This window comes from Nymphalis io, chromosome 1 (assembly GCF_905147045.1).
Source record: "Nymphalis io chromosome 1, ilAglIoxx1.1, whole genome shotgun sequence".
Lineage (NCBI taxonomy): Eukaryota > Metazoa > Arthropoda > Insecta > Lepidoptera > Nymphalidae > Nymphalis > Nymphalis io.
The window spans coordinates 2,150,639-2,176,130 of NC_065888.1; the positions used below are offsets into that span (position 1 = coordinate 2,150,639).

Below are 25,492 nucleotides of genomic sequence, written 5' to 3' on the forward strand. Positions count from 1 at the left end.
ATTTATTTAGTAATCAATAAATGTATGTTAAAAAAAATATATGATACTGTCATCTTTATATACATCAAGGGTAGAAATCGGTAGACGATTACTCATGCCGGTCGCATTGTAATCAACCGATTTGTTGTCGTATTCATTTGTGTCGCGTACACATTCATTAATAAATTACCATTTGTTTACTGTTCAATGCCTAACTGCTATAACATGTTTGTTATTAAAATTAAAGATGCAAGAAAATATACGAACGTTTAAATCGAGCGAAAATTCTTTAAAAAAAATTAGGATTTTTTTAATATTCAATGGAATATAAAAATAATTAATGTCATACAAAATATGTTATTCCAGTTGAAAATTTGGAGCACTGCGACTTTTTGGCACTCCGCAACATGGTGATCAGGACGCACCTTCAGGACCTGAAGGACGTGACCAGCTCCGTGCACTACGAGAACTACCGCTGCCGCAAGCTGGCCGGCCTCTCGCACGACGGGAAACCTCACCGGATTAACTCCAACAAGTATGTCGACCTCCGTAACGCCTCCGCTACAAACATCTCTTCCTTCTCTCCGAGGGTACTTGACGGTGATGGGCGAGTTTGTATTGGCTGTGACGTCATTTGTTGCTATGTTGGTAATATTCCTACAGCCCATTCAACTCACAAGATGAGTTAAGATAAATAAGAACATTTGAATTTGAAATGACGCGATAACATTAGATGAGATCTTGAATAATCTCTAATGTTCATGGATTCGTGGAAAAATGGATTTTTAATGGCGGTGAAGTTGTTATCGATTCTTTGAGAGTAAAATTAAAGTGGATATAAGTAAATAAATGCATTAGCGTTGTATTATAATTAAATATATATTAATCATAAGCGAGTACGGTCAGGGTTGTTTATCTTTACTCCTCTTTCAATTGGAATATGCTTGATTATATATTACTCTAATTGGTGCCATACGTCAAGTACCCAACGTCAATGTATCGTTAGATACATCTATCCTTTTGATTGTTCGTGATGATTTAAAAATCACTTTATATTTTTAATGATTTCCGCCAGTTCATTAACAGAATAGATGATTGATTTTATCATTCGAAGGCATGGACTAACAACCTGAGTAGACAGGGTTGGTATGATTCAGTAATAACTTTGATGTATTTATAAGACTGACGTCGCCGTTTAAAGGTGACCAGACTTCTTATTTATATATTGAATATTTTATCTTGCTAATAATACTAACATTCAAAATATACATATTAAAGTTTTAATAAAATTAAACAGTTCACATTCATTGCTGCATGTCTGGTCATCTTGAAGTCGGTGTGTTTTTTTTTAATCTTTAAATATTCGCAGTTTTAAGCTAACGATATTTAATTTATTTTTTTCACACTTTTAGCGCAATAGTTGCATACTACATTCTCAATTTGTTTGAATGTTTTGTGCTTGGGCATGCAGAAATGAAGTACTTATATCTTCAACATGGATTATTTTAAATATATTAACATATAAATAACATTATTTATGTTATGCTAAATTTATTGGCGTCGTAAATGAATTTTTAGAATATCCATGACTGTATATCATTTGTCATAATAATTATGCGATTCATGCGCTTCTTCAGTGGCATTAATAACAATTTATCGATCATTATTAACATTATTGTGTTGCGAAGATGCTAATTCGTGTTTCACAATCATGCACTGATATTATTGTTCGGTCAGAACAATTGATTCGAACAGTGTCGCACTCATAGCCATCGCGAGTTTGTCACTTTGTAAAATGAACTCAATTCCCTGCACACACAATCTACAGTCGCTTGCGCAGCTCACGATGTGTGTGTTAGAGCCGTGTCCGTTGATAATGCCACTGTAGCGCGTGAGCACAGCCGCGTGTACGTTATAACGAGCGTTGTGTTGGTGTTCAGTTTCTGCCCGCAAGGACTGATGAACAGTTTCATGACCGTGTGGTAAGTTCGACCGCACACATACGCGTCGTTGTGTGTATCATTTCATTACGGCACGTGGGTTTTCATAACTGTTTCGAAGTAGCACGTTCTTTTACAAATCTATTATAATTGGGTTTTTGAATGTTTTTTTTTTCGGATTGTATTTTATTGTCTCAGCATTTCATAGTAAAATTGTATCAATTATTTTAATTTGTTATACATTCATTGAAACTTATAAAATTATATAAAATATCACGTTCAAAAACTGACACGAATTCTTATGACGTCATATTGTTAACGTGCTTGTGGAGAGAAGAGCGGCAATTAAGTTATAAACAAATTCACACGATTTTCATGTTGCTATTTCTATATTTATATGAAAAATATAATTCGACCTTTGAAATATAAAAAATAGTTAATACTTAAAACTGCATGATCTATCGGTTAGTGATAGTATTTTTTCAAAAACCCAATTGTGTTTTTTTTTTTAAATAATGGTGTAGTGTAGCGAGTGATTGTGGTTCATTGAGGTGTATTCATTTGGCACAGCTTGAATGATTCTCTTGCTATATTGCTTCCACGACGTACTTAATATTAGTTATATAGTCTGTGTTAATTTTTTACACATTTAATATAATTTATTTCCTATTTGTAATATAATTTTGAGAGAAACGATCCTTCTATAAAATTAATAGCACAAAAAGACATAAAATATTTTTAAATAATACATTAATATAACCAATAATTCCCTTATTACTATTGTACTAAGTAAATTTATTTAAAATGTAAAGCTACTTTTGTAAAGTATTGATTTTGTTTCTGCCTATCGATTGCATGTATCTTAATTTTTATTTAAAAAAAAAACTTGCGTTTTGAATGTTGTTCGTTATTGTAAAGAGATATATTTGAAATGTAAATAGCACCTATTTTTGTTTAGTCTGTGGTTAAACAAAAATATATTTTAATTAAATATTGAAATTGTTCCCAGGAATCCATTGGCTCAGATGGAAGAGGAGAAGAGAGAACATGATCTTAAAATGAAGAAGATGGAGAGTGACATGGAGCAGGTGCGTTATTTTTTATTACAATTTTATATTAAACATCACTTGTTAGTATGTTTGGGTCAAATCTAGCAAATGAGTTTTCAATCAGTCCCATCTAATGGATAAATCTGTAATACAAGATCTGTAGACAGTGCTGAATTATTATTGCATGTATAGTCATTATTGCGGTATTCCACATTGTGAGGAAATGTATTTATATGTATATTTTCGTTTCGTGATTTGATAATTTATTGATCCAAATATGTACAAGCCAACTAATATATAATGAAATATATAGCATTATATATTAGGATATTTTGTGATTAAATTGCGATGAACTTTGTTAAAATGCTCATCAATATAGCACAACCTTTTTTTTTAAATAATATTAGTTCTATTATTTTCATTTTATAGTATCAAATAAAAATTGATCTAGTACGGAATTAGAATAAAGGATACCGCACCTACTTTGTGTTTGGGCGTATATATGTATATATATATATATATGTTGTCACCCGCAGGTGTTCGAGCTGAAGGTGCGCGAGAAGCGCGCCAAGCTGAAGGAGTCGGAGACGGAGCTGGCGCGGCGGCACGAGTCCACGCGGCGCGCGCTCGAGGCGCAGGCGCGCGAGCTGGAGGAGCGCCAGCGGGCGCTGCTCGCCGACCAGGCCGCCTGGGAGCGCGACACCGGCCTCTCGCTCGACGACCTGCGCCGCCGCTCGCTCGAGGCCAACAGCAAGGAGTCAGTACCGCGCGCTCGCACTCACACACACCTCTCAGTACCTCTCTCCCAAATACAGTGTGTGACACCGGCTGGCCTCCCGTCGACCAGCACCTTTCGCTTGCTCGAGGCCAACACCATGGAGTAAAAATACATCTGTATTTTTACGATATATGACATGTAATCATAATCCAGTGGTTAATCGGTGTCTCGACATATTCCTATAAATTATCGTTACATAACGTTACTTTACAAGACAACAGTAACAGCCTGTAAAGTTTCCACTGCTGGGCTAAGGCCCTCCCTTTTTGAGGAGAAGGTTTGGAGCTTATTCCACAACGCTGCTCCAGTGCGGGTTGGTGGAATACACATGTGGCAGAATTTCGATGAAATTATACACATGTAGGTTTCCTTACGATGTTTTCCTTCACCGAAAAGCACGAAATGAATTATAAACAGAAATTAAGCACATGAAAATTCAGAGGTGAGGTCAGCCCGGGTTTGAACCTACGTTCATCGGTTAAGATTCACCCGTTCTTACCACTGGGCCATCTCGGCTCTCTCTCGAGACAAAATCGATTAAATTTAAAATATGTGGTAGACTTGACTGTCATTATATGCTATAATTATTATATACAGTAGATTTAGTAGATTAGGTAGATTTAATGCATTGCTGAAGGAAACATAGTAGAACATTTTCGGGCTTGGCTTCAACTTAAGGTATTGCATAGTGCTATTGTAGTACTTCACTTTTTCCACTTATATTAAACAAGTTCTAATTAGAAACATTTCGTTTCCAGGACGGTCGACGGCAAGGATAAGAAGGATAAGAAAAAGAAAGGTTTGTTTTAAACTCGCGTTTATTCGCGTCGGCTTCGCACCCACCGTAAATGTTGCGTGACTAACATCGAGTTCGACCGTCTTGCCTATAGAACAGTACATGCTTCTCTCAGCGAACATTCGAGAGAGTTCTCCGACTAACTATTAGCCGTCATTGTTATCATTCCATTGTCTCAAACCTGTACCAGTGTGACGACTGAAGCGGGGCATGTATAATGCTTCCACATTAAAATGGCTATGGCAATATTTGGTTAATATATATCTGTATACCGTACGGATTTTAATGGAATTATATTTATACTTTCAAGGTATTTACTCTACATATCGTAATGTTTTCAAGAAACGTACATTGTAAACATTCTGATGGACAATGGCCATACGGTTGAGATTTCACGAGATTCTATTTTATAATTTATTTCGTTTTTAATTAGTGCCATTTCTGTATGATTATTATTTGTCTGTCTTTCTCATAACCTTCTTATTGTTATCTATTTAATATTACTTTCGAATGATGTTAACATGGGCTTTGGTTTGTGTAATTGTATATTTGAAATTGCTGTTTTACAAAAAGTAAATCGTTCTAAATTTATGTTGTAAATAAATCAATGTAAAACTCAAATATTATATAATAATATATATTTATTATATTATATTTGCGGCGATTGTCATTCGGTTTGATGGTATTAAATATGCTTCAATCAATCTTTTTCTCTATATTAAAAATGTCAGCTGATTTATAAAATTGCTAAGAATTTGACATATTTTGATTCATCATTTCTGTTATTATTATTTTTTATAATAATCTTTTCGAACGTTTATTTATCCATGCAATGTTTTTTTTTTGTTTAATTTATTAAGCGTTAAAAACACGTGGTGAATGTTTGTTGTAAATTTCAGATTGGTCATTTAAGAATGTCACATCAGGAATGTATACGTAAAGTATGAAGAACTAATTATTTATTAACATTGTAAAACTATATAATATAGACCAATGGTTTGTAAACTCTGAAACAACGATAATAAAAGACTAATAATATTATATCAAACATTCGATACCGAATTTATACATTATTTTGTTTTATCTGTATTTACTATTTACATGAGAATATATCCATGACAAAGCATTTATTTTTTATAAGTGGGGCCTAATTTTTGTGTGTTCTTATTTCGAAAATTTTTGACATATTTTGATTGACATAAAACGTTTGCGAAGTTCGTTATAACAGCACAATCGATTCGGCTTGAGACGCGTCTCGTTCGTCCACGAAGTTGCCAAAGTAGCTTGTAATAACAATCTGCTTTAAACGTAAAATCTCTTTAATGTTTCGTCGTTTAAAATCGATAATTATAAACGTAATTTTGTACGAATTGACTATTAACGCTCAAAATCTTTGTGAATTAAGTATAGGCACTATTCTCATTATCGCTAACCGTAGCATACTTTAATAATGCTAGCGAACAATATTCCGTTTTAAAATTTTTTTAATAATAGATGTTACGCATTGTAGTTTAACGAGATACTAGAAACACCAATACATTTTAATGATTATTAGATATTTTTTACATTCTTTATAACGTTACAACGTTCAGCTTGTTTGGTGCGTTCGGAGGGGAGGCACGGCGCTCCGAGTATACCGCGGTATATGGCGCTTAGTGATATTCATATGCTCATAGATCGTGTGAGTTAGCGTTAGCTAGGCGTTAGTCTTATGTCTTATATCTAAGGGATCGAAGGTTGGACACCGCTAGCAGACACGCTGCCCTTTTTTTTCTATTAATTGATTATACGTAGTTTGTATGTAAAATAATTTAATCGGACTCCTATCCTGTTATGACTCGATTACGTTACTGCATATTAATCACTTGAAATATATATTCAACACATACATATATATTACCTGTAAATAATTTCGTTTAAGGTCATTATCCTATATAAATATATTCGATCAAGTTACTGTACTAATCGAAAGTTCGTTACACACGTTAAATGCATAATCTTAATTTTAATCAAGATGCCATCGTTAAATTTGTATTATTTCCTTACGCCACAGTATTGATTTCCGTGTTGATTAGGTATTTAGTGTTAAGTGTATGCTTAATTTTGTATTTTGTGTCGAACTGCGAGTCGCGACCGACATTACCGAGCGATCATTTGTCTGCCCACGAGGGACGATGTCGGAGGGCAAGGTTGAAACGATGTAATATATTGTACCTTTGAATAAATATAAATAAATACGTAATATATAGGAAATATTGTGTTTTTTTTTTACTATTAATTCCCTTTCAATAATTTATGTAAGATATCAAATTACCTTGTAACTTTAATTGGATTTATAATCTGTTATAAAATTTAAATACTATTATTGTATTGTAATGGGTTTTAATTTGTCAATATGCGAAATTTAAGAAAAAAAAAACTTTTTTGTTCAAAATTATATAGATTATTGTTCTTGCCTTAATTTTTAATAGAGGTTGCCTGGAAAGAGATTTCTAAGTTATAAGGCCTTATTAGATTTTGCATACATTATGACGAGAAATAAGCTACAAACCCGCTTAGAGAAGAGAAGATGTCTTCCGTAACCGTAACAGCCTGTGAATGTCCCACTGCTGGGCTAAAGGCCTCTCCCTTTTTGAGTAGAAGTTTGGAGCTTATTCCACAACTAGAAATTAGACACATGCAAGTTTCCTCACGATGTTTTCCTTTACCGTAAAGCACGAGATGGATTATAATCACAAATTAAGCACATGAGAATTCAGTGGTGCTTGCCCGGGTTTGAACCCACGATCATCGGTTAAGATTCACGCGTTCTTACCACTGGGCCATCTCGGCTTATTGGCTTAGATGTCTTCAGTACCTACTTATTATTCATAGACAATCTATACATAAAATAAAAATGTAACTGATTTCTGTCTGTACGTAGAAGATATATGAGTAAAACTGTTAACAGGGGCGTTTATCAAAGCAATAGAACCCAAAACATTGATTGTTAGATTTTTTGTCTGTTTCTCTCTACGTTTTACGCGCTAATCTTAGAAAAGGCTAAATAGATTTAACGGAATGCTGTTTCTCTCATGGCCAATTGTATCTAGATCCGGGTAGGGCGAAAACCAATAAATACGAATATCCCATGGAAATAAAACTAAAAATGTTGTATATACTGAAATATTATAAGTCTGCTCTTAGTGATTTCTTTAAGTTATATGCGGGTGAAACCGTGGGCAAAGCTAGTATTTTAATATTATTATTTACCAACAGATGATGTCTACATTTTACAGCAGATACTTCATTTGTGATTTTGATTATATTGTTTCAAGTAGGAGATATGAAATAAAACCAATGAAATCGTTTCATACACTTTTTATTTGGTATTCGACCATGACCACGCCACATACTACAACATCATTTGTGTACACTCACAATATAATTTTAATTTCATCCAATGCATTTTTAGAGGTACATCCACAAATAGATTCGACAACGCATAAAATTTATTTATATTGTATTAACTTTTCATTTCTAGACACGTTATACACAATCGTAAAACAAAATTATATCCTTTGTACATTGTTGTTAGTTGTTAAAATTAATTTAAAAAAATCTGTTTTTTTTTTTTAAATCTGTTACAAATAAAATGAAATATATATAAATATTATGATGACGCCAGTCTAGTGGTTCGTTCTGTAACAACACGTCTAGAAATAAAATATAATTTCTACATTCTCCTGACACATCGGTATATTCCACAATCCATTTACAACCTCAAAATATTTTTTTACGTAAACAACATGACTACATCTATTTATAAATCTTTGGCAGCTCTATGGAAAATATACCTCTAATTTAATTTAATGAAAATGCAACTTTGAATATAATTATTATAACAATCACAACAGTTTTTGACGGTACTATCTTATATATTCGCCCTTATTGTAGTAACATTAGGTTGATTCGATTTTATTATGACATACGCGTAAATTAAGATCACTTATTTGATTTCATTAAAAATATGAATATTTACAACATTACTCTTCGGGGGTTTACTCCTTCATGCTTATAATAATTATACGTAGAAAGAGAAGAATAAAAAATTATTTTACATAACTAATATTTTATATGTTTAAGTGATTGTTAAGGCTATTTTTTGTATTGGTACGTTTTTATTCCATCGAAATAATCCAGTGATCAAAGTTTTTTTTTTTTTAAATAAAATTTTTAGGGTCAAAAAATATTTTCTTAGAATTATTGTAAAACAAAATAAATTCTTTACATTTAAAAAATTATTTATACATGTATGAAATCAATAAATAATGACAGTTTGCAGATTCTGCAGGCATCCATCTCCGTCTCCAACCTCCCGAACTACGTATCGTTCATAAATATAAAACTATTTATTAATTATTAATAACTATTATTGGTGTTCTTTTTGCCCTAATAATTAATAAATCTCTACGTTCAAAACTTTGAAATTATTGAGGACATTGTACTAATTCTCAAAAGTATTTTTTAATATCACAAATCTCTGTATAACTAGTTTCTATACTAATCAGTAAAATAATATTATCGTAAATGCGATAGATGTTGAATGCGTTTGTAATGTTTTATATGTCTGATTAAGTGGTTTTACGTAAGTAGATTAGTAATATTAAAAGCCTTATAATAATATGAGTATAGTAATTTTCTCAATAGGAATGACGTTTAACGTTATTAAACGAGCTACGAGAAATTTTAAAAAATATTCTTAACTTTAAAACGGTGAACGTGTGTGTGCGATTATTGCCTTTGGGATTTATCGATTTGCGAATATCGATTTATTTTAACTACTTTATAAAAGAGGCACGACGGCTGCTACTGCATATTTGAAAAAGTTATCATTATAGCGGGTTTCGTTATAATAGTTCGATAATATTATATAAAAAGAAACACAAATCTACTAATTCTATTCGATGCTATTCGACTCTTATTAAATTGAACAATCTTATAAAGCTCGCCGAATTATGTTGTTGTAACAACGCGGTAAGTACTCTAAGCCTAATGTATACTGATCTTTATATTTTAATAACTTGGTGTCACTTTCTTTGAGTCCTAAAAAATCTTTAATTTGAAACCTCTTTTAATAACCAATGTTAGTTATGAGTCATAACATTTTCACGATTACTTTGAACAAAACTATTTCAGAGTAATATGTGACTTAATCCGCCTAAAATACTTTAATTCAAAACGTAAGTCGGCCTAACTTATAAACGTTGCTTAGCGGCTGTTTAGTTAGACACTGATTTTGCTCTTTCTGTCATTACCGATTTGACATATGAAAGAAGGAGACACACGGAATCGTTTCACTAATCACCCGCTAAACAGCGTTAATAAGGTCTAGCATATTATTTTTTTAACAGATAAACAATATTTATGTTAGGTTTATATGCTTTTATGTATGCTAACAGATTATTAGCATCAAACTTGTCACACAAATGTACATCTATTTCTTATAAATATAATTATTAATTTATAATGAACATGATTTAATAATAGCTTCTAATATTAAATAGCACATTTCATTATAAATCTAGATTAATGATCAACTAAATAATTAAAAAAAATCGTTACATCTGTTGAAACATAATCAATAAAATTATAATAGAATCACATAATTAAACATTTCAACTTTGTTAATTGTTAATAATAATTATAAAAAAAAAAAATCGTTTTGAAAGCCGCTGGTGAAAATGAAATATACATAATTTTATAATAAATACGTATTTATGTCCGTGAGCGGTTTATTATGTATATATATTTATTATTTCGAGTCTAACGTTACGTGGCCACTAGTTCGATTCACAACTCTTATATAAAGCTTTATCAAGCTCTTTTAAAAAATCGAAATATTATTAAATTGTAACTACGGTAAGCCTTATATATTTATATTTTATATCAAATCGAAACCGAATTATTATTAATAACACAATAATAAAAATTAGATTATCTTATTAATAATATAAAATTAGATCGTTATTAACATTATATAACAATGACATTTAGACCATAATAGTGACTACAAAGTTATTTAAGCTAATAAAATTTATGGAAACAGAAAGTGTTATATAGACCATAGACAGCGGATATCGAGCACAAACTACAAATACATATATACACGTCAATAATAGCAAAATCTAATTAAACGTGAACTGATGCTAGCGATTTACTCTAACTCATTATCCGATTAAGATATAGGGGCTAACGTAGATACTTTTTACTTGTAGATACTTTGTTGATTGATTAATCAATTTAATATAATAAAAGAAACGTTATAACGCAGTATGTAACATTATTAATTATAGAATCGATAATCGAATCGATTACATTAAAATAACCCTAAACTCTCTATTACTCTATATATATTGACATTTGACATTGTTCTTATTATTTAAAAAATAATCATGAATGTCTAAAAATATAATCCCGTTTTTTGTATAGCTAAATTATGTACTTAAACTGGTGCAATTCATTATAATAGGCACGTTCGTCGGTATTTGTATAATATTTATATTTATTTTCGAGTAATTTATTCTTAAATACTAAATAACGATTCGTCATTTCTGACAAACAGAAATGATATTATCTACAACGTTTGATATGTTTTTTTATTGCCGTGACGACTTATCATTTGCTTTATATTGCTGTTATAAATGGCTGTCATGCCTAGCGATGTTTTCGTAGCAGAGCGTTGCAGCCGCAGACACACAGTAGCATGCAAATATGAGTGCAATGTCGTTTCCATATACACATGTCACATACCTTCATTCTTTTTTGCAAATGTCTAATGTCAAATCCATTTAGATTCACTTTTATAATTTAGATAGAGAAGAACTTATATTAAAACAGAGATTAAGAATTGAAGTGTTTGCAAACTCAATAGTTTTATAGAGACATGTAACGGAAGTGAAATATTTTTAGGTCTGAAACGTTACACATAGAAACGCTGTACTCCAATTTGACCTTGAAATTTGACTTCCAACGCGCTCAAAAAGTTTCGCTTCAAAAATCAGTCACTCTTCCTTTTTCTTTTTGGGTCAAAGCGTCTTATGTTGAAACGTTGTTAAATTCTACCTCATGAAGGCATATTACTCGCATTGCGTCCATATTGAATAATAATTCCATTTGACATTCGACATTTCGCAATATTTTCCGTTTAGTGTCATCGTTTGTGCTTTGATTCCATCGGGTCTATATAACACTGAGCGTTTCATGGGCAAATTGGGAGCACAGTCAGCCACCAGAGTCAAATTCCCCCATCTTAATACTAAACATCCTCCCGTCGGATAGATGAAGTACGACATCAAATACGATTATAACGTACACACATGCAACACACATCTACACATTTTTTTTTTCACAATCATGCAATGACTGACCATCGCGTCACTGGCAATTCGAGCATTTTGATATTTTGTCTAAAATATATGTACAAATCGTTACAACATTGATTAGTATGCAATAACATCAAATGCGCAGGTATAATGTATATAATGTGTATGAAAGTATAAAGTTATTGACGTCACATGTATCGTATATCTAAACACATAAATGCCAAACAGAAACAAGGAAGCCACGTGCATGTTTTAGCAAAAATAAAGTGCGACAGGAACACGGAAAGTGCAGAGTGCGTAATAGATCTTATAGATAAATTATCATAAACTGGATATAACATATGTACATAATATGTATATATATATATATGTACATTTTAACATTGGAAATAATTTATAAGCTAGAAAAGGGATAACATAAAAATAGGCTCCACTGTGTGATGTTTACGTATTTCATGTAAATGGTGTAACATTATTAATGTGTTAACAACTTTTCGTATTTATTATTGTACGATTTCACTCTTTCTTTACATTATTATTATATTATTACAATATGTTATAACGAGCATAAATAGAACGTGTGTATCAATTGTAAATTATTAGCGATTGTATTTATTCTTAATTATCTAAAATAGTGAAAAATTATGATTCGTGTAACAAATTATTTTCTTATTAAACTATTACATGGCAATATATTACGTTAGACCCACAGCCAAATGCGTCGTGTTCGCACGATTGCGTTCATTGTTACATATATAATCTTACAATTAATATTTCGCTTTTTGTGTGTCGCAGGTGGTCTACTAAACCTATTACTATATCGTACTGTTCATCTTAAATTTAAAATAGTTGTAATACATTAAATAATCGCAAGTTTTGCGGGTCATTTAACACATTAACAACTTAAAGTCGGTTTCGGCGCCACTCGAAAAGAAATACATCAAAAATAACACACGGGGTGTTTTGTTTTCCATATCAACGTAGAGACATGGATTTCAATATATTTTCAGCTTATATATTATTACTTATTTTGTGAAACAATAGTTGTTAACTCGATATACGTGGCGCCGAGGACAAACACTGGAAGTGGCAGATACATGTCTTTGTTTGCATAGATTTGTAAATAATAAAGATTATTTTAACAATCGATAATCGCAAAATTAATTTTATCTTCGTTTAATTACTGCGTAGATTTTCATATATAGTAAATATTTTACATTTAATCGCGGCTTTGCTTATTAAAGTATTTCAAACGTCTTTGAAATTCAGTAAAATTCGTTTGATTACTTTTTATAATATATAAATTAAACATAAAATCAAAATAATATAAAGGTAATATAGGAAAGCATCTATCACTCCACTGCTTGTCCAGCCGACAGAGGCGACGAGTTTGTTTTAAGACGTTGTTCTTAAAACAAGAGGAAGCTGACCCTGGTCCGGCGCGCATCGCCCTTGCCGCGCCGGCCCATGCCGTACTGTCACATGGCCGTGTCGGACGAGCTCCCCCCCGGCTTGGCGTCGCCGCTGCCGCCGCCCGCCGCCTCCTCGTCTCGGGAACTTCCTCGGCCGGCGCCGGCGGCCGAGAGGCCCGTGAAGTCCAGTTTGTACTGCATACAAATGTATATTTGAGCACGTCGTCGTTATGCGTTTAAGTTAGAGGCTTTACGGCTCGATAATAAAACGCTGGAATGCCCATGAAAAAGAGTTTTGTAAAATCTTCACCTCTTGTGGACGCAATATAAATTGTGCCATGAGATGCATGTATGTTTATTTTATAGTCTTGTAGGTTAATAGGAGATTAGTAGAGAGTATTTTAATTAATAATAAAGTTTTAAGATTTTAAAATTCCCTTTATGTATTGTTTGCGTTTTATTAAAGATACCGGAGCCGAAACCGATGCCTACGACACCGCTACGGCACCCATTGAAATGACAATAAACACCATGCACGCGTATATTTCTTTTTATTAACAACTATATTTGTAACCAATAAGTCTGAAACATAATTTTCAATGGCAGCGCCAGTTTAATAGGCTGGTATTACTAGCAGTTAACTTCATAAAATATATAGCGTATGACTTAAAGTTATAAAATGTCTTATCGGCACTTTATAGACTTTAAGTATAATGATTAGACACACAGATTCTAAACTAAAATAGTAAGTTATTATTTGCAACATCACATAAACAACATCCAGTATCAACTATCATATACACCATCAAACATTGCTACACTAAACTCCAATAAATACCACGACTTTAATATACCTATTCATGTTAAAGTGAGTTGATTAAAAACGTTGTTAAACGCCAAAGCCAACAACTTCAATCCACACAAATACATACATTATCCATTTAAAACACTATTTTCACTCATAAATGTGGATGCTTTTCGCAAATTTGGCTTCCAATGCATAGGAACTCTCTCGGGCATACAGAGGGAGTACTGAAATTACCAAAATAAAAATAAACATAAAAGGGACCAGAAACAAAAAGCAAAGCTTAATAATGTTGTAGCAGTCGGTGAAATATGTCTCGTCATCGTGGTAAATATACAATTTCTTTGGATATTATTCCATCCTTATGAGATTCAAATTAATTCCGATTATTTAACTAGCTTTCTAGCATACTTTTGTTCATGATTATAACCAGAAAAATTACAAAGAAACATTTTCTAAAAACAATATCTTTTACTATACAAAATTCTCAAGAATAATTACACAATGCATGCTTAAGTGACTACATACACAGGTACACACAGAGTTACATGAATATTGGTGTTTTTGTTAGTGCAAGACTGAGACAGACCGAATCGCCCCCTGTATTTGTTGAGGTTTTGTTTATCGCTTTGTCCAACGGTATAAGACCCTGAGTGTTGGAAACCACCCAGAGTAAGGCGATAGGAAAACAGAAACAAAAAATCAATATAACATACAATTAAATAAAATGGGACGTTGATAAATTCCAAGAGTTCTATTACTATACCAATCTAATTAAACTAATTGCTAAGAAGATTTATTCTTGTTTATAATTTAATTATATTATATTTAATTAATAAGAAACATTCAAATATAAATTATATATTTATTAACGACAAGAATAAATCTGTGGTCGGTTAATACACTTTTGACCCCCGCAAGTCTAACAGTCATGAACGAAATATAATCTTTAAAGTACTTAACGGGTGCAACACTCTGGTGCCTTTTAATCACTCCCACACTCTTCTCCCACGGCAAAGGTACCTAAGGAACATTACGTTCCGATGCACTAAAATCTTTAAATTTCCTATAAAATTGTCTATACTTATGTATATTATGTGCCATGTGTTGCTCGAAAAGTTTGTAATATTATTCACACAAGAATAAAGGGTATTATAGATCACCTTATTCGCACAGTCGAAGCACGTAGTGACGACTTTGCTTATAACGTTCATAAGGTGCTTGGTCTCTTGGATCACATTGTCGACTTTGCTAAACGTAGCAGCTCTGCCTACCGTTGGCTCTTTCACCGTAAATTGAAGTTGCTGTACGTATGTTGGGACTTTATCTAAATGTTCTAGCAGCTCTTTTTTTATCGTCCCAGCGGGTACCTTCATAACAAAAATCATATAAGAATTAGAAGTATAGCTATTTTTATAATTCGACGAATAAGATTACCTGATAGGAAAATTGACGAATGATTTTGTACAATCTATTAGCTTCTTCCGCAAAGTATTCAGCTTGTGTGAAGAGGTCTTGTGTAGTGTTGAGGCGACCTTCACCTTTAGTGAACTGGTACATAGCGAAGGCCATGGAAGACATATTCTTTGCCCTAAATAAAAACAATAACTTCGATAGAACAATAACGATATACATATAAAAGGTATAGTCATGTACAAGTGGATGCCGTTACCAGAATCTTAATATAGCTTATTACGAGAATTATAATTATTTATTGATTAAAAATTAGTAAATAGAAAGCATTTATTAAACCTCTTCACAATATCGTTGTTTTCGTCAGCACCTTGCCATTTTTCCGTCTCGGCGTCCATCTCAGATGACATCATTTTCATTTCTAAGCCTGATTTGGCAATCTTCGCTTGTTCGTCGGAATCTAATCGCACGGCTTTTAAAGGTTTACTGGTAGTTCCATGTTTCTGTGTAAATATATTAAAAAAATACTCATCGGTTTTTAATGCTATTTTTTCGAAACCACACATAAAGAATATTTTTGAATTTTGTTTTAAAGCGCCAGATATAAATCGATACTTACGCCAGGCCTCGGCAGGCTACTATATTGTTGTTTATCAGGCCTTTCGTCTGTCAAGTCGAGTAGCTCCTTCGCGAGGCGCGCTGCGTCAGCGAGCAGCCACGCCCACATGTCTACAAACACATCAAGGTTCTCGCGCGCCGCCGCACTGCTCGGGTGCGCCGCCAACGTCCGCGCCGCCGTCACTACTTGTGGCCCATATATCCGCAAATTTATTTCGGCAAACTTTGCGCTCACTTGTAAGGTTTCCGACATTGCTATATGTCTGAGTAATTTGCAAACCTGTTGATAATTTCGTTTTTAATACAATTATATATTCGATGAACTCCTAATAAAAGGTTACCTGCCTCAATTATGTGATCTAATTGCTCGTGCAACTGGCTCGCTATATTGTGCAGTCTCTCTGATTCTCTCTCACCACAGGAACTAGCTGAAATTCATAAACAAACACAAGTTTTTTATTTACGTATAAATAATAACTTTTTATATTCCATTATTTCATAATCTCATAACATAAAATTAATATAAATTTATTGGTAAATGTGGTGGCTTCAAGGGTCACCTATATGTGCAAGGTCGGAAGCAAGTTTCCTCGCGTCGTCCGCCAACGATGACAAGTCTCGGGCCTGTTCTCTTGCAGCAGACACCAGGGCACGCTCGAGTTCGGAAGCTGCACTCGTAGCTCCCGTACACGCGCTCTCTAGGGCAGCTCCACTACCACCTTGTTCTTCCTAATATTTTTAGAATTCTTTTCAGCAGGTTAAATGTATTATCGTATCGGATAGTCATTATAAGTAGCAAAATGATAAAGCAAACATAATAAGTAATTATATATAGACGACTCATTGGTCTAATGCCTAGTTTATAAGACTACATGCCACAAATTCCTGTGTTCAACCCTGAGTCGGGAAATGGAGATTTTTTTGTAGAAACCCTGGAGTCTGGATGTGGCTTTGGTTACTTTCATGAATAAGCGCATGTGATTGCGCAGACATTTGTAGCTGAAATCGGTTAGGAGGACATAACTATACCCATCTTATATTAGGCTAAAAAACAAAATATCCTCACTAATGACACAGCAACAGCAACAAGTCTTTCGAGCTCATAGGCTATTCTTTCGGCGAGAGCGAGTATCCTTTGCCTGTGCTCGTGTGAGGTATACGCAGAGTCAGTGAAGTCGTGCGTCCGTTCGACGAGAGCTCTAAGTGTAGCTGCGAGCGCTCTCCTCCTTCCTGCGTCTGCGCCGCCCCGGGCTCTTGCCGTTCGTACTTGCGTTGACAAGCCGCGTAGCGCACCTAACGCCGTACCCGCCTCCCATTGCGCAGCCTGGCGATCGGTTGAAACATTTCTAATGCAAGCATTATAATTATCCTCCTTACAAATTATATGGACTTAAATAAATATAAATACAGGATTAAGCTTTAATTTAATAAAATACATGTGTTACACTGAATGATAATACAAACCCTCATTAATTACCAGGCCTACAGGAAACGATTTATAGATTTATTCATTGATTTGTGAGTGATTGATATAATTATAAATAGTGATGTATAAATGTTTAAATATAAAAATTTGGCGTTTATTAATGCTGAAGATAAATAACGTGTTAAACAGCTGCTGAATAAGCTTGTTAGATGCTTTGTCGTTATTCGACATAAGTTGATTTTTAACGCAAAAACTAGTTTTAAGCATATCTACTTCATCCTAGGCGAGTTTAGCGTGTTATTATAGCATAATTGTTGCATTATGTAGAAATTGTTTTTATTAAATTCGTTGAAATTATGTAATGTTAATTTTTGTAAGCTTTATAATTAATAAGTGCTCGAATTATTGTAGTTATCCTTTCTCATACTGATTGCTGATTCTATTTAACATATTTATTTAATAAAATTTAGAAAATCTTCGCTTGGAGGATGAGAAAGAATATTAAAATTAAAACTATAATGCATAAGAAGTTATTTTTAAAGAAGCGTTACTCAAGAGCTATTAAATGCGTTTTATGTACGTATATGTAAGTATATGCTTTAAAAGGAAAAGGCACTCGTCTACCTACATTTAAGTTATGTACCTGCTCGTGACTATCCGAGAAAGGTTGCAACTACAAGAGAAATAAAAATCGTGTTTAAGTTCAGAAAGTTTAAATTGAGAAGGGATGAGAGAGAAACAAACTCTAGGATTAAAGGAGTGGATGTTACAAGAATTGAGAAATCTTTTATTGGCATACTTACGTTAAAAAAATCCCTTCTTTCCTTATACATTGTTTGTAGAGTCGTTTATAAAAGAAATTGAAAATTTATACAAAGGTATAATATTTTTTTTATCAGAAGAGTTCAATAAATTAAAAAGTTGTATAACATTTTAAATTATAAGAACAGTTAGTGTAACGCTCTACCACAGATTAAATTAATTATGATAAGCATCGTTCTAAGATCGCAGTAGGCTTAGGAGCTGCCCATCGCGATAGTAGAAAGATTTTAATCATATCTCAGAAGCAGGAAATTTAATCAACGTAATTGTTTTATAATTTGATATATAAAATTCGTTTAAGCTAACGTAGTTAGTTGTTTATATCATTGCATTACAAGAGCACTCAGAGATAGAAGAGTACTTCGTAAAAATTTACTAAATTAATTATAATTAAAATTAATAAATATTGAATTACACCATGTCATACTTTAAATAAGTGCAAATATGCATAATTAAAATAAAATTTATTCTCATAAAAAATATGCGATATAATTTTAAGTAATATTACTTAAGTGAAGGAAAAGTATAATTATATTTACATATATACATATAAATTATACTTATAAAATTTTCTGTAATAAAGGTTACATTAATTTGATAGAAGCATAAATCGGTTCTGATATTGTGTACACATATATTTTTTACTAATTTGACAGTATTAAATCAACGAGCACATATCAAATTTTATTTATAAATGATTCTCGTTTTTTAAGCCCATACCGCACAAGGTAAGTTATTTAAAAAGCACGGGTTAGCCCACTTTATCAAGCCACAGATATTTTAATCGCGAATGCGAAACAAATTACAAATTCTGTAAATGTACATACCAGTACATGTGATTACTAGTATTACAGAAATGAAAATCGTGCGGTATTTTTGTTCGCATTGCGGGCCGGCCCTTAGGCACGCAGGTTTAGACCACATGAGTTTCCCGCAATAGCTAATGATCCGTGTGCTATTCAATCTGCAGTTTCGTGTTAATTTGACGTACAAACCGCGTAAACATGGTGATTTCACACCGCGGTCAATATTTAACCCTAAACACGAGATAGAGACATCTCCCTAAAATATCACTGTATCATTTATGTTTAGCTTATATTTTATAAGAAAACCAGCATTATTAAATATTAATGGAATCCCAAGTGGCTACCGCGAGCTTCCTACGTTTACACCATATCTGCGTTTCCGTCGAGAGTCACGGAAGTTCATCGGTGTAGCAACGTAATGTAGTATAACTTTTATATTAATAAAAAAATATAATATCTACTACAGTTTTACTGGTGATAGAGCTTTGTGCAAGCTCGTCTGGGTAGGTACTACCCACTCATCAGATATTCTACCGCAAAACAGCAGTACTTGTTATTGTTGTGTTCCGGTTTGAAGGGTGAGTGAGCCAGTGTAATTACAGGCACAAGGGACATAAAATCTGACATTTCTTACAATGCCAATGTCTAAGGGCGTTTGGTGACCACTTCCCATCAGGTCTTTTTTTTTTATAGAATAGGAAGGTGGACGAGCATATGGGCCACCTGATGGTAAGCCTTCCTATTCTATATAAAAAAAGTAAGATCATATGTTTATGCTTTAATTTTATTATACTGAAACTAAAATTGTACTAGAAGAATGTATATTAGTAACTCAATAAGTTACCAGTATAGCTACTTTTCTTTATTAATTAATGAAACGTTTTTTTTTTTTGTAATGCCTAACTAAAAAATTACTAAATCTGTATATATCATCTTTCAAAAGAAGCAGCGCCTTTCGAAGATGTTTTAACATAATATACATTAGCCGCGCTTTACTTTTAACCGCTTTATTTCAATCGATTCAGACTATTGACGTGACAAGCGTTAATTTCATGTATAAAATAAAAGAGCCGACATTCGTGAGAACACTTCAATGTAAAGTCTTAACCTCTTAATCACCTCTGAGTTTTCGTGTGCTTAAATTATGTTTAGAATTAAAATCGTGCTCGGCGGTAAAGGAAAACATTGTGAATAGTTTGTATGAGTCGGATAAAATCTGTTAGACATCTGTTACACATCGGCCCACCTTTTAAACCAGACAACAATTACAAGTACAGCTGTTTTGCGGTAGAATATCTGATGAGTGGGTGGTACCTACCCAGACGAGCTTGCACAAAGCCTTACCACCAGTAAAGTAAAAAGGTATAAAAGCATTCCTACATCTAGCTATTTACGGATTGGCTATAATTACCACTTAAACCGCAACATAGCAATACTAAGTCTAATACTGTTTGACTGTAGAATAACTGGTGACGTCAGACGTTCTTGGGAAAAGACTCAACGTAAAAGTAAGTAATGCTTAATAAATATAAGTTTATTCATTGTGGCAGAATTTCAATGAAATTAGAGACGTGTAGGTTTCCTCACGATGTTTTCCTTCACCGTCAAGCACGAGATGATTTATAACCGCAAATAATAAATATTATAATAAATATTATATTATAAATGACAAGCCGGTTGGCGTGGTTGGTAGAACACCTGCCTTTCACGCCGAAGGTTGTGGGTTCGATTCCCACCCAGGACAGACATTTGTGTGCATGAACAGGTCTGTTTGTCCTGAGTCTGGGTGTAATTATCTATATAAGTATGTATTTACAAAAAAAAAAGTAGTATATGTAGTATATCAGTTGTCTGGTTTCCATAGCACAAGCTTTGTACAAGCTTAATTTGGGATCAGATGGCCGTGTGTGAAAAATGTCCGAGGATATTATTATTATTATTATTAAATAAAAAATATTATATACACCAATCATTAATGTATGAGAACTCATAGAACTTACAGCTGTTGTCTTTAATAATCATTAATACGACCAATAACGCCATAATATGTTTTAAAAACTATTTTACGTACAAACATAAGGTATATTTTAATACATACGATACTACATTACAATACATCGGTCGTATTATATACGTTTACGTATCGTTCATCCGATTTAGTTTGAAACTTTGTTGTTGGAATGTGTGTGTAGTTACCTGATTTAGTAACTACCGTTGTTATACAATACTTGTACCGGATAATAAATAAAAAAAAAACATTAAAAGAGGCATTTCAATGCATGCCTATTCGCTAGCCATTTTTAAATACTTAAACAAAACGAAATTATAGTAATAGTTTGTATTGGTATCGTAAACAAATAACCATTCTATTTAAAAAAATATTATGAAAAACAAAAGCATTCTCTACTCATTATTTATAAAGAGTTTTATTATATATACATTAAAGATATTATAAACATTAAATTCTCTTTGAATAAAGAAATATCTATTGTCTCTGACCGCATAAATTCAAGCTTCAAATGCCAGTCCTTTGTATCTCAATACGTCCCATTTGCATTTGTCGTGAATGTTAGAATTGTTTTAGTAAGGCTGCGGTTCGCCGATATCTTAAATCCACCTATGAGTACTATAATCCGAGATATATCCCATAAATTATGGAAATAAATATAAATTTATTACTTTGGCTTGACGCCAATGCCAAATTTAAAGCCGATATTTAAAATTACGTATTACCAGAACACGTCGTGTAATTTATGTTCAGAGAGAGAAATTATACGTTAGTTTATTTAAGTTATTGCTACACAAAATCATTTCCAGTAAAACAAAAAACTGCAACTCAAGACGTAGTGATAGATTACATAAATAAAATAAAATTGTCATTTCATCTTAATTATGATACGTAAAAATATAAATAAATATATATGTATTGTTAGGTAAAAATAATGTGAAGTCGGACCTCATGGGAAGGTTCCTCGTGACCCGGCAGCCCGTCTCGCACTACGTAATGAATGAGGTCCATCGCTCGCCTCATCTGACAGAAGACAGTGTCGCGGTTTTCCCGCGCGGATGCACTGCCCGGATGCCGCAAGCAAGTCTGAACCAACAATGTTCTATTTTAATGCAGTTTATTTTTATGTATTATGATGATTAATTACATAAACATGCTCTACTAGTGTTAATATTATATAGATATTTTTTTGTACAAAATATGTTAACATACGATTTAAAATTACACAATAATTATAATACGATTTAAATATAATAATACGATTTAAAATTGAAAGCTTCAACGGCACACATGCTGCTTAAAAATATAATTATTAGTCTTCTTATGATTAAATGTCGTATTATGAAAACAACATGATGCAGTTTCTATATTTAAAAAAGGTAAAAAGGTAACGTTCCTTTGAAAGTTTGAAATAACATTGAACAATAAAAAACGACTAAATATGCGGGAGTCGTAGAAAATCCCCACGCTACGGGAATAGCTTTATCGGTTTGCAATTGGAAAATACGTATTACGTAAGCCGGGGCTGTGTCAAAGATATTTGTGGTTACAATAAATTTGTTACGTATATATACACGAATGCACATGAACTTGACAGATAAGGATGCGAAATAGCGTGACACTAGTTTATGTAAGAACTTAGAGGCAAGAAGGGTATAGTGGTTAAGCACAGTAAGTAGGTCTTGGTGGCGGTGGTCAGTTTGATGTGACCTATCCTAGATTTCATAATTACAAACTCAAATTTGATATTCTATATAGTATTCTCTTCTATATATACTCAAATATATTTACCGCCATTTTCTTATTGTAAGCTAAACATTATTTAAATTTAACAGATTATATATTAAATATAACTATATATATATATTTAAATAATGTATAAGTACTTTTTGATTTGAAGTGATTTTTGAAGTATTTATAAAATGATAAATTAAAAAAAAAATCGACTTGACATAAGAAGAAAAGAGAAGGAGAATGTTGGAAAAACGGACATATTGTGATAGTTTATTTGTAAAATAGTAAAATATATTTACTATAAACTTTTTTATTTAAAACAATATTTAAAGTTCCCGTTATTCTGAAGTCAAATTATTTGTATAGTTATTGTACTAAATATTTATTTTAATCAGTATTATGTATAAAATCCTATTTTATATAAAGTTTGAGTTAAAACGTCCAGAAATAAAGCTCATAACGAAATAAGCGGTCTTCGTGTTTTGAATAAATATAAGGAAAGTGTAGGATTTATAACCCTTAAATATACGAATCCATTAATGAGATTACAATGTGACCTGATTTTTAATATTATAAAATCGCTTACTCACATTCAAAAAGACTGTTTTTTTTGTTTATAATTACTTAGGACTCGTAAGTTACAGTCTTGTTATCAATAATACTAATATTTTATAAAGGTTCGTACGTATAAATGCTTGTTATTCAATCACACGACAACGGCTGAACCGATTTGGATGAAATTTGGAATAGTGAGAGCTCATATCCTGATTCAACACAGGCTACAACCGCAGTGAACGAAGCCGCGGATGAAAGCTAGTTTATTTATAAATTCGGATATAGCCAGACTCTAGAGACGTTTAACGGCTACTCAAGGCACACAGTATAGATTTCAATAAGATTCCTCTCGGAGACAGTTAATGGTTGATTGGCATCCCTTAATGACAGTATTAGAAGTTTTAAGCAATGATCTATTTTAATAAAATTTGTAAGTAGTTATAGTAAAAGATCCGAAGAAAGGTCGTCCATCATCCATCTACTTACCGTTTGAGAATATGTTTAATCAAATATTATAAAAATAAACGCGATTCTATTGCTGATTAAAATATGTTCATGGTAATCTTTAATTAAAAAAAAGTATAATTCAAATTCTTGTTTATGTTTACAGAATGAACTTAACAGAAATCGAAATTATATAATTATAACAAGAGTTTTCGCTTGCGGCTTCGCCCGCGTGTTGAGGGGTGGGCAGTAGGTTTAAAAAAATAACCTATGTCCTTGAATTCAAGAGGTTCAAGCTTATTTCATACCAAATTTTACCAAAATCGGTCCAGTTGTTCAGCTGTGAAAGTGGAACAGACAGACAGACAGAGTTACTTTCGCGTTTATAATATTAGTATAGATGAATAACATATAAACATTTTATTGTTGATATAAATAAGTTAATATTCGCTAACGCGATAGTATAATACTGCCTCCCAAAAATCGTTCACAAATTACTGTTGTCAGGCTTTACAATTTAAAAAATAGAACAAGCATGTGCAATTTCGAATATTGTTTTATATTTTAAATTAAAATATACAGACATCCACTGCTATGTAATCCAGTTTTGACTATAAAACCGAATGAGTAATAGCGGTCTATAAACCGTGTCACAAACAAAGTGCCGTGCGGAATTGGCGCAAAACCTGCATAATAGATGGGCAAGGCTAACCTAAGACGGGCCTAATTTACTCTCACACTGATACAAAATTTATGTTAAGCCATTCGTGTAAATAACGGTCGCCCGATATTGATTGAGCGTCGTAATATAACGCGTCGTCAGCGAATCGTACTTTAAACGAGTATCAAAGAGCTTTTCATAAAATAATTAATATTAAAACACATGCAGTATTGATTGGAGATCTCTTTTGTTTTGTTTGTTTGTGTTGTTTTGTTTAAGTTATAAATTAAAATTTCCATAACAGTAGAAAATGCATTATGTAAAAAGATCTTTTGTAAAATTGCAATACCTAATATATTTAATAGAATGATTCAATGTTTTAGTAAGGCACTGGTTGTAATGCTACGAGCTTTCCTAGTTAATGCATCAGGATTTCAATGAATTATGTAATACTGAGTTTTAAAAATAAAGATTTATTCATTCTTATTCTTAATTCAAAATGCTTGGTGATGATTCTCTATAAAAAACTGCTATGAAATTTGAAATATTTTTAATACACACTGTATATACGGTTTAAGATATATATGTATATTTTTATTTACCACCAATACCTTAGACGAGGTGAGAAGCATGAGAGTTGACCGTTCAAGGACATTTCTCGCAGCGGCCACTTGTGCTTTTCTTCTTTCATCTCGAAGGTCTGCTCTCCTTTCTGCTGTTAGTCTAGCCAGTTCCACCATCCCACCACCGAATTCCGTAAAAGCGCGCACGAACTCCGCAAAGTTAGATACGGATTCTAAACGATCTAACGATCGCGCCACCTGCCGCATAAAATACAATTTAATAAGTTAAAAGCAAACTTCGATAGTTCGTTAGATGAAA

General features: G+C 32.6%; 2 protein-coding genes across 6 annotated transcripts in view; one reads left to right on the forward strand and one right to left on the reverse strand.

Moving 5' to 3' along the window:
* The window catches only part of LOC126771776 (septin-7), a 41,012-nt gene extending 34,217 nt beyond the window's left edge, over window positions 1–6,795 (forward strand). For all 5 annotated transcript variants that reach the window (XM_050491908.1, XM_050491892.1, XM_050491875.1 and 2 more), the window contains exons 7-11: window positions 346–514; window positions 2,929–3,007; window positions 3,505–3,725; window positions 4,505–4,545; window positions 5,442–6,795. In XM_050491908.1, the coding sequence (XP_050347865.1) occupies window positions 346–514; window positions 2,929–3,007; window positions 3,505–3,725; window positions 4,505–4,545; window positions 5,442–5,482 (551 nt within the window). In that variant the 3' untranslated portion in view covers window positions 5,483–6,795. The remainder of the gene's footprint in view (window positions 1–345; window positions 515–2,928; window positions 3,008–3,504; window positions 3,726–4,504; window positions 4,546–5,441) is intronic.
* Window positions 6,796–10,156: 3,361 nt separating this feature from the next.
* The window catches only part of LOC126771729 (alpha-catulin), a 92,369-nt gene continuing 77,033 nt past the window's right edge, over window positions 10,157–25,492 (reverse strand). The window contains exons 4-16 of the mRNA XM_050491784.1: window positions 25,222–25,431; window positions 22,165–22,302; window positions 18,209–18,253; window positions 17,221–17,478; window positions 16,715–16,883; window positions 16,500–16,582; window positions 16,156–16,434; window positions 15,876–16,039; window positions 15,561–15,714; window positions 15,287–15,493; window positions 15,087–15,146; window positions 14,713–14,772; window positions 10,157–13,513 (exon numbers count right to left, since the gene is read on the reverse strand). Coding sequence (XP_050347741.1) covers window positions 13,385–13,513; window positions 14,713–14,772; window positions 15,087–15,146; window positions 15,287–15,493; window positions 15,561–15,714; window positions 15,876–16,039; window positions 16,156–16,434; window positions 16,500–16,582; window positions 16,715–16,883; window positions 17,221–17,478; window positions 18,209–18,253; window positions 22,165–22,302; window positions 25,222–25,431 — 1,956 coding nt within the window. The 3' untranslated portion in view covers window positions 10,157–13,384. The remainder of the gene's footprint in view (window positions 13,514–14,712; window positions 14,773–15,086; window positions 15,147–15,286; window positions 15,494–15,560; window positions 15,715–15,875; window positions 16,040–16,155; window positions 16,435–16,499; window positions 16,583–16,714; window positions 16,884–17,220; window positions 17,479–18,208; window positions 18,254–22,164; window positions 22,303–25,221; window positions 25,432–25,492) is intronic.